Source organism: Oncorhynchus nerka, linkage group LG27, assembly GCF_034236695.1.
Source record: "Oncorhynchus nerka isolate Pitt River linkage group LG27, Oner_Uvic_2.0, whole genome shotgun sequence".
Taxonomy (NCBI): Eukaryota; Metazoa; Chordata; class Actinopteri; order Salmoniformes; family Salmonidae; genus Oncorhynchus; species Oncorhynchus nerka.
Genome location: NC_088422.1, coordinates 71,409,823 through 71,422,665, shown reverse-complemented (window position 1 = coordinate 71,422,665; position 12,843 = coordinate 71,409,823). Strand labels below are relative to the sequence as shown.

General features: G+C 41.8%; 1 protein-coding gene across 1 annotated transcript in view; it reads right to left on the bottom strand.

The window, feature by feature from the left end:
• Positions 1–794: 794 nt before the first annotated feature.
• The window catches only part of LOC115112284 (E3 ubiquitin-protein ligase NEDD4-like), a 53,943-nt gene continuing 41,894 nt past the window's right edge, over positions 795–12,843 (bottom strand). Inside the window, 20 exon segments of the mRNA XM_065011955.1 lie at positions 795–3,028; positions 3,124–3,196; positions 3,419–3,515; positions 3,976–4,083; positions 4,186–4,245; positions 4,340–4,400; positions 4,628–4,701; positions 4,842–4,937; positions 5,075–5,145; positions 5,331–5,452; positions 5,656–5,885; positions 6,126–6,191; positions 6,405–6,463; positions 6,553–6,607; positions 6,761–6,838; positions 8,607–8,810; positions 10,518–10,637; positions 10,920–11,009; positions 11,492–11,597; positions 11,599–11,648. Of these exon segments, the coding sequence (XP_064868027.1) occupies positions 2,926–3,028; positions 3,124–3,196; positions 3,419–3,515; positions 3,976–4,083; positions 4,186–4,245; positions 4,340–4,400; positions 4,628–4,701; positions 4,842–4,937; positions 5,075–5,145; positions 5,331–5,452; positions 5,656–5,885; positions 6,126–6,191; positions 6,405–6,463; positions 6,553–6,607; positions 6,761–6,838; positions 8,607–8,810; positions 10,518–10,637; positions 10,920–11,009; positions 11,492–11,597; positions 11,599–11,648 (1,923 nt within the window). The 3' untranslated portion in view covers positions 795–2,925.

Here is a 12,843-nt window from a genome sequence, read left to right as displayed (position 1 = left end):
AGAAGAGGACTGGCCACCCCACATAGCCTGGTTCCTCTCTAGGTTTCTTCCTAGGTTTTGGCCTTTCTAGGGAGTTTTTCCTAGCCACCGTGCTTCTACACCTGCATTGCTTGCTGTTTGGGGTTTTAGGCTGGGTTTCTGTACAGCACTTTGAGATATCAGCTGATGTACGAAGGGCTATATAAATACATTTGATTTGATTTGATATAAGGAAATCTGTCAATTGAAATAAATTCATTAGGCCCTAATCAATGGATTTCACAACTGGGCAGGGGCGCAGCCAATCAGAATGTTTTTCCCCACCAAAGGGCTTTATTAGACATACATACTCCTCAGTTCCATCAACTGTCCAGGTGACTAGTCTCAGATGATCCTGCAGGTGAGAAGCCGGATGTGGAAGTCCTGGGCTGGAATGGGTTACACGTGGTGAGGCCGGTTGAACCTACTGCCAAATTCTCTAAAATGGCGTTGGAGGCAGTAGAGAAATGAACATTACATTCTCTGGTAACAACTCTGGTGGACATTCCTACAGTCAGCATGCCAATCGCACGGTCCCTCAAAACTTGAGACATCGGTGGCAATGTGTTGTGACAAAACTGCACATTTTAGAGTGGCCTTTTATTGTCCCCAGCACAAGGTACACCTGTGTAATGATCAAGCTGTTTAATCGTCTTCTTGATATGCCACACCTGTCAGGTGGATGGATAATCTTGGCAAAGGAGAAATGCTCATTAACAGGGATGTAAACATATGTGTCCAATATTTGAGAGAAATAAGCTTTTTGTGCATCTGGCTCATTTCTGGGATCTTTTATTTCAGCTCATGGGACCAACATTTTACATGTTGTGTTTATATTTTTGTTCAGAATAATATGAAAGAAGATTAGGTGGCATTTTCAATTGATTAGATTTTCTAAATATGTTGCCATTTACTTTGGCATGCAATCAAAACTTGTTTTCAACAAGATACAGAAGTTTTATTTCATTAAAGCAATGATAGAAAATCCACTTAGTTGTCAGAATTACGTTTGACACAATATATAAATTAAGTATCTCTTAAAATAATGAATGATAGAGTATCGGATGTTAACAATAGATCCATTCAACTAAAGGATAAGAGCATGTCAAAGATTGGGATTATCAAATTCTATGATAAATTACAATGCCTTCATTTGTAATGTAAGTCTTAATTACCAGTGAAATGAAATGTGCTTTTTTCTTCCATGGCAAGTCAAATGTACTCAAGTCAAATGTGCACTTAAAAGCAGAGGATTTTAGCATGAAATCATACTCAACGTATGCATTCTGAAATTGATAGTTTGGCAAAGATCAAGACACTAACTAAGACTTTTATAACTATTTTAACAAAGTGCTTTACCTTATAAAAGCACAACTATAACATTTTGATTTAAGATAAATTTAAAAAAACATATTTTCCTTCAACAATCTGTAAACATACCAGATAGTGTAAACATGTTTTGTACCATTCATACAATACATTCTTTGATAGAGCACACCACTGCATATGTACAGTCAATTCCCTCAAGATAATCAAAGGCTAAAAAAGACATTCGCAGAAATCTTTGAGAATTGATACTATCAATTTCTTGATATTAATTCAATAGAGTTATTACATAGAGCAATTTGAAAAAAATACATGTACTAAAAATAGAGTATTATACTGCTCTATAACACCCATGAATAGAGCAGGGCTCTCCAACCCTGTTTCTGGAGACCTATTGTCCTGTAGGTTCAGTCCAACCCTAATCCAGCGCTCCTGATTATATTAATTAGTTACAACTGGGGTTAGAGGTGAAAACCTACAGAAGGGTAGTGCTCCAGGAACAGGGTTGAGAGCCCTGGAATAGCGGAATAAAAAAATTATACATCCATCACTGAATTTTTAAAAATCAGCAGAGGAAACATATTTTGCAAGTGTGTGTGCAAGAATGAGAGCGCAATGGCAACATGGTTTTTCAATGGAGTCTAATGTGGAGTCGTCAGTTCTGTGATATCCCCAGTAAGCTATACAAAAGGTGCATTCACTGTCCATTGCTCAGACACATACTTTGTGATTGTAAAAAAAACAAAAAACATTAGGAACACCTGCTCTTTCCATGACAGACTGACCAGGTGAATCCAGCTGAAAGCTATTATCCCTTATTGATGTCACTTGTTAAATCCACTTCAAATCAGTGTAGATGAAGAGGAGGAGACAGGTTAAAGAAGGATTTTTAAGCCTTGATACATGGATTGTGTCTGTGTGCCATTCATAAGGTGAATGGGCAAAACAAAAGATTTATGTGCCTTTGAACGTGGTATTGTTGTAGGTGCCAGGCGCACCGTTTTTTTGTCAAGAACTGCAACACTGCTTGGTTTTTCACACTCAAGTTTCCCGTGGTCCACCACTCAAAAGACATTCAGCCAACTTGACACAACTGTGGGAAGCATTGGAGTCATGGGCCAGCATCCCTGTGGAACGCTTTCGACACCAGTGTATATACGGTAATGTATATCGAAGTCCAATGTCAATCTCCTCATGATAGAATATTTATCATAGATGAACAGTAATATCTGTATGATATAATGCATTTGATAAATTGTATACAGATCTGGTTTAAGTATACATACATATTTACGAGACACAAAAAAAACTATTTGTAAACTTCACAGACCAAGAGTGATTTAAGAAGTGATTTTCACTCATCATCCATCCCTTCCACTGTGCAGGAGAGAGGAGCACCAAAGACTTTGCTGTCTGTGATTGTTCTCCATCTTCTCAGGCGGTTGGCAGGTCAGGTCTGGACCTGAATATTGTGTGTTTTATCAGCATTAAACAGAACTACAGCACAAAACTTGGTGCTAGCCCTCAGTTCACTGGCAGTAACTGCCATTTTAACATCTGAGCCATAGGCCACACACACCACTAATCCACTCCATCAAAGCCTTGTGCATTCTCTATGGCGATGTGTAGCTTCTCCCTCAGCTCCTCAAACGACTCATAGGGAGGCAGATCCAGCCGGTTGAAGCTGAAGACGGTAAAACAAAACAAAATTCAAATGCACATTTGTTGCAGTAACCAGGTAGGACTATTAGCCAAACTGCTGTATTGTTAGTTACTCACCATGTGTGGGCTCTAGGGAGTTTGTCTCGTGTTCCCCACTGCTCAATGGTAAACAGCTGTGGTCCGTTAGACCCTGTGATTTCATAACATAAAACAAGATTAGGAGGAGAGAATCATACAAACATATAAACAAACATACAAATAAATATACAAACACCTCTGGTTACAACTCAGAATCCATGTTTCAAAGTTCATATCAATCTATGTAATGACAAAATGGTTAAAAACATACCTAGAATGTACCCTGTATTATACAAATGAGTCTTAATACAGAGAAGTAGAGAAGAGGACTCACCATAGAGCTCTGCAAAGCCATTCATTGGGACCCGGGAGGTGCCAGTCACAAACTGCAACAGGCGGATACGCTTCTCTGCATCCATCAGCAGAACAGTCTGAGAATGACAAAATATCATTCAAATAGCTGTAATGAATATTGAGAATTCACCCAAAAACTAAGGATGCACCGATGTGGAAATTCTGGGCTGATATCAGATATTTACCGATATCCAATGTTTTCCTGGGAGTTTTCACTTTCAGGAATGGGCTAATAATAGCTAATAGCTCAAACCATTTGGACGCTAAAGCCAAATTCATAGGATGAGTTTTTCTTCAAGTTGCACCGACCACCTTTAAAAAAATGCCACAGACCGCTCAGTTTGTCTCCGCCACTAATAGCGGATACATTTCAGTCCCCATCATTGTCCTTTGTCTCCACATCAGACAGATGTCGACATAATATTTTTAACCAATTATCGTCCGATACAGATATCGTCACCAATAAACCGTGCATCCCTAAAAAAAAACACTCTAGAATCCAGAGGCTTCTGCTCTAGTATTGGAGTATCCTCTTACCTTCCAGAACCACAGGACGACAGGCTGGTTGGGACAGTAGCCATTCTTGTACTTGGTGTTCTCCCTCCAGTCGTTCACATCCACGTCTCCCAGGCCACACATCAGGAGCTAATGAGAAAAAAAGAAATCCAGACAGAACATCACTCAACGATCTGGAAAGACAGGCTCTCAGTCATGCATACATCTCAGAATGATAGGAATGACACCCACCTCCAGCTCATTCTCGTCAAAGATCTTGATGAGATCCTGGGGTATCAACTCATAGAATCCCTAAGACAAGAGAGAGGAACACGCAATAAGTCAACCGTTTCTTTCAATCTTATCATAACTCAATCAAAACATCTCAATAAAACCTAGTGTTTACCTCCTTGAATGCAGTCATCTGCTTCAGTATCCTGTTCACGAACCTCCACTGCATGACAAGACTGAAAAAAATTGTTTATTTTGAAATGGAAGCATTCAAAAGCCCTAATTATTTCTAATTTATCTAATGATGCAGACATGTGGTGGGTGGTGGTTTCATTGTCCATTTGCAAACCCGTCAAATATGTGACTTGTGGGTCACCTACAGGTAACCAGCTGAACAGCACTACATGGCAGTGAGTATGAGGCGTGTTTCCTCTTTCTACCAGCAGAGGGCTCTGGTGCTTACTGGATGTATTCCTTCTTGTTGTCATCGGTGACTACTATTTCAGATCCTCCTGGCTTCAGCTCATGCTGGTGTGTCTAAATGGGAGGAAATGTGATGTCAGCATGACTGATGCCAGAGTACCACTTAGCATCGATTTTAAAACCCCTTCAGTCAATAGGCACAAGATAGAACAGAAAATACTTGGGCCAAACAACAAATAGGAAGCAGGTCCCACCTGTCCAAAGAGCTCTTCGTCTATGGTGAACCTCAGATCCAGGTCTATCGGGTCATTCTCCAATATCCACTTCAGGGAGTTGAAGTACTCACTGTCCTGAAATAACAACACACAAAAACACCATTACCACTAATGGTGAAACACTGCTGTTATAGATGTCTGATTTATCTCGTCTCTATCTGATTAGGTGATGGGAAGATGTGAGAGTAATCTAGATAGTATTAGGTACCTACCACAGACTCCATGTCCTGTAGAGTAATGGGCTTCTGCAACATCATCTTGTAGAAAGGCCTGATGAAGAAGGCTAGAAAAAAACATGTCAGGATCTGTGCAACACTCCTAATCCTTGTGGCCCTAGCATAGAGCAGTCCTCAGCTCTTAGTTTCTCTACACACACACACTCACTCGTGTCACACTACTATTATACGAATTAATTAACTTTTAACAGACACAAAGTTCATGAGTGAAATCACCAGCAGTGAGACTCACCGTCCAGCAGCTTTCCATGGTAGACAGCCATGCCTGCCACACGGCCAATGAACTTGAAGTAGGACAGGTGGTCCTCATTGCAGAGGCCTGAGTTGGGGTTGATCTGCAGAGTGTAGTTGTCCCTGCCCCAGAACATGCAGAGGAGAAACTTAACACAGTTCTAAAGTCATCCAAATCCTTCTCTGATCCATTCCAGAACATATCCCATCATTAAAATGATTCATAATGCTATCAGAGATGTTATTCACTAACAGCTCCATTAAGGGCCTGTTCCATTTTTCCTTGCCTGAAAATGGAATTCTAACACATTCAAATAGAGACTCACGTGGCAGAATACTCAAACAGCCCATAATAGGGGTTGAACATCTCCTTGGAGATGAGGAAGAACCACTCCCTGGCCACGCCCCCATAATCCAAGCCCTTCTCTCCCTCAAACTCCACCCACAGCCGCGCCTTCAGGAAGTCGGCCCTCTTGATTGACAGGATTCGTCTGTAGGAGTCCTCTAGCACGGTGTTCCGCCTGAGCTTCATCTCAAAGCGGTTGGGGATGTCAGCCTGGAATTGGAGATAGAGCATGCTGAGTGAGTGGACATCAGGTCAGGGGATGTAGCTGGACTAAATGTCATAGAAGATATTGTGAGGATGATTGAAAGAAAGACAAGATAGGCTTTTACAGTGTGAATATGCTGTATATCTGACCTATTTGTGAGGTTTAGCTGTAATAACAGAAAATTAAGAGCATAGGGCCTTCAGTAATTACAATGATTCCCTGTCTTGGTAAAAACATTTGCTCACCGGTTTCTTCAGCTTCTTCCGGAAGTATTCATACTTCTGTTTATAGTCTCTGGAGTAAGGCACAGCCTAGAATAGACAAGGATAGGAGATCCAATGACTGGAAATCAATTATGAATACATGATGAATTATTCGGTTTTATGGCCAACCTGGAGAACCTGACTCCAAAAAGAGAATGGGCCATATTGCATTCCTAAAATTACTCTACCGGAATCTAATAAATAAAAATCTCTAACTATAGCTTTAAATTATTATTATTTTTAAATATCATCTATACTTACTGGTCCAGTTATGGCTGAATTCTGCAGTCTGGGGTCATCCCATTGTGTGTTCTTCGTGTCTGAAAATACATCAGATTTATTCAGCATTGGTAGTCGGCATATGCATTTTTCACTCATTTTGACAAATTGTAGTACATGTCATACATACTGTGATCTATGTAGAATATCCTCCCATCACTGTGGACCCTCTCCTCCCAGCCAGGCTAAGATAAGGGTAGCACAAACATTACTCACATAATTTTTCCCTTAAAATCAACCATTCACTCAGCAACTTTCAACTTTAAGAGGCTCATGACACTGGGCTGCTAATTGCCTTCTTAGAATGCTATTGGATATGATATCATTGTAAAGCTTACCGGCATTGGCCCGAGGTCAGTTGGGTCTAGCGAAGGTCTCCTCCTCATGTGCACAGGAATCTTCAACCTGGGGTCTTCCTGTTCACAGCCAGATAAAAAGGAAATAAGTCACACAAACAGGAAGGAGCAGTGAGAATGGCAGTATTGTCCAGTGGATAACTGGTCATTCTGGCCATGATGATGCGTGACTAGACCCTATAGGTAGGGCCTGGGGGTATTTATTGATCATGTGACCTGATCAAGAAAAACGACACCAGTCAAAAGTTTGGACACACCTACTCATTCAAGGGTTTTTCCTTATTTGTACTATTTTCTACATTGTAGAATAATAGTGAAGACATCACAACTATGAAATAACACATATGGAATCATGTAGTAACCAAAAAAAGTGTAAAACAAATAATAAAAAAATTAATAAATATATATATATATATATATATATATATATATATATTTGAGATTCCTCAAAGTAGCTACCCTTTGCCTTGATGACAGATTTGCACACTCTCTCAACCAGCTCCATGATGTAGTCACCTGGAATGCATTTCAATTAACAGGTGTGCCTTGGTAAAAGTTCATTTGTGGAACTTCTTAAATGTGTTTGAGACAATCAGTTGTGTTGTGACAAAGTAGGGGTGGTTACAGAAGATGGTCCTATTTGGTAAATTCCAAGCCCATATTATGGCAAGAACAGCTCAAATAAACAAAGAGAATCGACACGCCATCATTACTTTAAGACATGAAGGTCAGTCAATCCAGAAAATGTCAAGAACTTTGAAAGCTAATTCAAGTGCAATCACAAAAACCATCAAGCGCTATGCTAAAACTGGCTCTCATGAGGACCGCCAGAGGAAAGGAAGAACCAGAGTTACCTTAGAGTTAACACACTCAAATTACAGCCCAAATAAAGTCCAAGTAACAGACACATCCTCAACATCAACTGTTCAGAGGAGACTACGTGAATCAGATCTTCATGGTCGAATTGCTGCAAAGAAACCACTACTCAAGGACACCAATAAGAAGAAGAGACTTGCTTGGGCCAAGAAACACAAGCAATGGACATTAGACCGGTGGAAATCTGTCCTTTAGTCTGATGAGTCCAAATGTGAGATTTTTGCTTCCAACCGCCGTGTCTTTGTGAGACACAGAATAGGTGAACGGATGATCTCCGCATGTGTGGTTCCCATCGTGAAGCATGGAGGAGGTGTGATGGTGCTTTGCTGGGGACACTGTCAGTGATTTATTTAGAACTCAAGGTTACCATGGCCACCACATCATTCTGCAGCAATTTGCCATCCCATCTGGTTTGCGCTTAGTGGGATTATCATTTGTTTTTCAACAGGATAATGACCCAAAACACACTCCCAGACTGTGTAAGGGTTATTTAACGAAGGAGAGTGATGAAGTGCTGTATCAGATGACCTTTCATCCACAATCACCCGACCTCAACCCAATTGAGATGGTTTGGGATGAGTTGGACCGCAGAGTCAAGGAAAAGTAGTCAACAAGTGTTCAGCATATGCGCCAACTCCTTCAAGACTGTTGGAAAAGCATTCCTCATGAAGCTGGTTGAGAGAATGCTAAGAGTGTGCCTCATCAAGGCAAAGGGTGGCTACTTTGAAGAATCTCTAATATAAAATATATTTTTATTGGTTTAACACTTTTTTTGGTTACTACATGATTCCATGTGTGATATTTCATAGTTTTGACATCTTCATTATTATTCTACAATGTAGAAAATAGTACAAATAAAGAAAAACCCTTTAATGAGTAGGTGTGTCCAAACTTTTGACTGGTACTGCATGTCCTTTTAAGAGTGGTGGTATGCAGGTGCTTGCTTTCTCACCCAGGAAGTGGTCTTAGTGTTGTGGTCAATGAAGAAGGGTTTTCCGTTGGGGGCATTGCGGACCTCCCAGCCTGCAGGCATGAAGCCACACTCCCTCTGTGAGCCGGGGGAGTGCTGGGGGGAGCCCTCAGGAGAGAGCATGGGGGGCTGGTACACAGTGGCATTCTGGGACAGAACAGCCTGGGCTGCTGCGTCTGTGGTTATCTGAACCATGGAAGGAGAGACTAAGATTAACACTATTGATATACTCAATAGGAGGGTGAACTGGATTCTACATCAACATTATCTACAGTGCTTTCGGAAAGTATTCAGACCCCTTGACCTTTTCCACATTTTGTTACGTTACAGCCGTATTCTAAAATGGATTAAATACAAAATTATCCTCAGCAATCTACACACAATACCCCATAATGATGAAGTGAAAACAGAAATACCTTTTTTACATAAGTATTTAGACCCTTTGCTATGAGACTCAAAATTGAGCTCAGGTGCATCCCATTTCCATTGAATATCCTTGACTCCATGTTTCTACAACTTGGAGTCCACCTGTGGTAAATTCAATTGATTGGACATGATTTGGAAAGGCACACACCTGTCTATATAAAAGGCTCCACAGTTGACAGTGCACGTCAAAGCAAAAACCAAGCCATGAGGTCGAAGGAATTGTCTGTAGAGCACAGACAGAGGATTGTACTGAGGCACAGATTTGGGGAAGGATACCAAAACATTTCTGCGGCATTGAAGGTCCCCAAGACCACAGTGGCCTCCATCATTCTTAAAAGGAAGATGTTTGGAACCACCAAGACTCTTCCTAGAGCTGGTCGCCCGGCCAAATTGAGCAGTCAGAGGAGAAGGGCCTTGATGGTCACTGACAGAGCTCTAGAGTTCCTCTGTGGAGATGGGAGAAACTTCCAGACAGACAAGCATCTCTCCACCAATCAGGCCTTTCTTGTTGAGTGGCCAGACAGAAGCCACTCTTCAGTAAAAGGCACATGACAGCCCGCTTGGAGTTTGCCAAAAGGCACCTAAAGACTCCCAGACCATGAGAAACAAGAGAGTCTCTGGTCTGATGAAACCAAGATTGAATGGCCTGAATGCCAAGCGTCACGTCTGGAGGAAACCTGGCACCATCCCTACGGTGAAGCATGGTGGTGGCAGCATCATGCTGTGTGGATGTGTTTCAGTGGCAAGGAATGGGAGACTAGTCAGGATCGAGGCAAAGATGAACGGCGCAAAGCTCAGAGAGATCCTTGATGAAAACCTGCTCCAGAGCGCTCAGGACCCCAGACTGGAACAACGACCCTAAGAACACAGGCAAGACAACACAGAGCTTCAGGACAAGTCTCTGAATGTCCTTGAGTGGAACAGCCAGAGCCTGGACTTGAACCCGATCTAACATATCTGGAAAGACCTGAAAATAGCTTTGCAGCGACACTCCCCATCCAACCTGACAGAGCTTGAGAGCATCTGCAGAGAATGGGAGAAACTCCCCAAATACAGGTGTGCCAAGCTTGTTGCGTCATACCCAAGAGTACTCAATGCTGTAATCGCTGCCAAAGGTGCTTCAACAAAGTACTGAGTAAGGGTTCTGAATACTTATGTAAATGTTATATTTTTTGTATATTTTTTTATATCAATTAGCAAAAGTTTATAGAAACCGGTTTTTGCTTTGTCATAATGGGGTATTGTGTGTCGATTGATGAGGGAAAAAAACGATTTAATAATTTTTAGAATAAGGCTGTAACATAACAAAATGTGGAAAAAGTCAAGGGGTTTGAATACTTTCCAATGGCACTGTATCTACACAAGTTAAGTGGGTCCTGATTGTCTTTTCACATGACTTTGAAAACTTCTTTAGTGCACTGTGGTTTGAGAGAGAGTGAGAGCAAAAGAAGGAGGAATGCAGCCTACCTGGATGAGTGGCCGTGTCCAAGTGGTTATCCTGCTGTTGTGATTGACGTAGTAGGGTCTGCTCTTACTATCCTGCTTCTCCTCCCAGCCTGGAGGCAGCCCCGCTGAGGTTGCTAACAACTATTGAACAACATAGAGAGAGAGGCATCAAACAATCCATACAACAATACCTCAAGTAAATAGAACAATAACTTCCTCTGAATCACTGAGCTACATGCTCAAACCTGATGACTACATTCTCACTGTCCTTACATCATCTGGGGAAACTATGGAAGCCACACTTACATGCTGAAGCTGAGCTCAGATGACCCTATCCCACAAATATTGCTGTAATACATGAGTGTTGTGCTTCCCTGTGCTGCGGTGTGTGGGCACAGGGGATTCAGGGAACGTAACACACACCACAGGATGAACAGGGTGCTCCTCTACTGTCAGAGTCTGGGCACTGCCTCTGCGACTGGAGTGACTTGAATGACTGGAAGGGCCCTGCAGCTGAAGAGAGCAAGACGACAGAAACTACAGTCATTACCCATACACGTGTTAGGCACATATTCTCCAGCTCTAGACAGGCACTAATACCTGTCTAATACTAAAATATTAAAGTCCCTCAAGGATACCGCAATTGCATTAAATGTCTTTAATATTATGCAAGGGCTTGCAATTTCAACCAATCAGCAGTGCCCATTTAGTGCAAAATATGGTTAAATCAAGTCACACAGATAAAAACTTTGCATATTGCCATGTAAAATGTTAGAATTGATGTAGCAAAATCTATCATTTTTGAATATCACAAAAAATCCCAGCGAAATACTGGAGAGACTGATTACAGCTGTGTTGTTATAACACAGTGTGTTTTCAGTCCCTTCTTAGAACTGTGGAAGGACACTGTTCAGGAAGCATATCCCCAGTCTGGCTTTGGGTGTCGGCCGATTGGTAACGGGAGCCCGGTTAGCGCTGGCCAGTAAATTATTCACCTGGAGGGAGGTACGTCGGTTGCCGGATGTGGCACCCAAGGCCTGGAGGCGACTGAGCTCGTCACAAAAGGAGTGAAACTCCAGGGGGGAGTGGGGTGGAGGGGGAGCGCTGGCTGTTGTACAAGGTGGACTCATCCTCTGTTATGATTTCCCAACTCTGGAGCAGAGGAAACAAGACACATGAAGAGTTTACCATCTGTTCTGAAGGATGTCTTGATAGTGTTATGTTACGGATACAGTTATCCTGTGTGTGTGTGTATCCTGTGTGTGTGTTTCTTTTCTCTCCTTCTCCCATCACAGGTGAAAACCATCACTCCCCAATCAGTCAACAATCAATCATCAATCAGAAGACACACCTCCTCCTACTTCCTATCCTATCACAGTTCCTTCCCCATGGTTTAAAAACCCCATCATTTGTTTGTTCTGGAGCTTAATCTCTAGCTCAATCTCTCTCGCAATCTCTCTGTAAATGCCATGTCTGTAGGTCTCTGTGTTTCACTCTCGCTTTGTGTCTTCGCCTCTCTTTTGTTTAAGCACCTCCATAGCACTTTGTCATCACCTGTGAGTATTGTTTTTGGTTATGGTGTTTGTTTGTTGCTGGTGGGAAAAGGGGGAAACCAAGACAAGTCGCCCATGGGCATACACTACCCGTAGGTGAACTTTGTTAAATACACTAGTTAGAACTGGGCGGACCACCCACTGTATTTTTGGTTAGTTAGTTAGCTGTTGTTAAAGTAGGCTAGTCTAGCTTAGGGGTGTTTTGGATGCTTATTGTTTCTTTCCTTGGGTCCAGCTCAGCCCCTTTTCCTGCTCCCCCCATTACCGTGTGTTTATAAATAAACCTAGAGTTTGACGGTAGATTTCTGTTGTCGTGGTTATTTCGTGCACACTTTTACTTTGTTACAATAATAATTTGCATGAGTTATGTTACGGGTCTCATTACCATCCCCCCTAAGACTGTCGGGCCAAAAGGGATTCGTAACAGTTAAGTCATTGTCTTCTCATCTGGTTGTGAGCTAAGAAAACAGTTCTGACCTGCATGTTCTGCCACGGAGTGACGTTATTACAGAAAACTGACATGTGATATGATTTCAGTAGGGCAATCTTATTTTTGGGGGGGCAGGGGGACTTTGAGGAACACCCTGATCGTGAACTTGATCTTGTTAAGGGTCACTCTGAACTATCCTGAACAGTTGTTTCATAATCGTACCAGAGACCACAAAAAGATATAACAGAATCTCATCTCCAATTCAATATCAAACTCAGGAGAATAACTGTAATTACATTTGAATTTAAAGTGACATTTAACTTTAAATGTGAATTTTTCAATACATTGATTGAATTTCGACTTG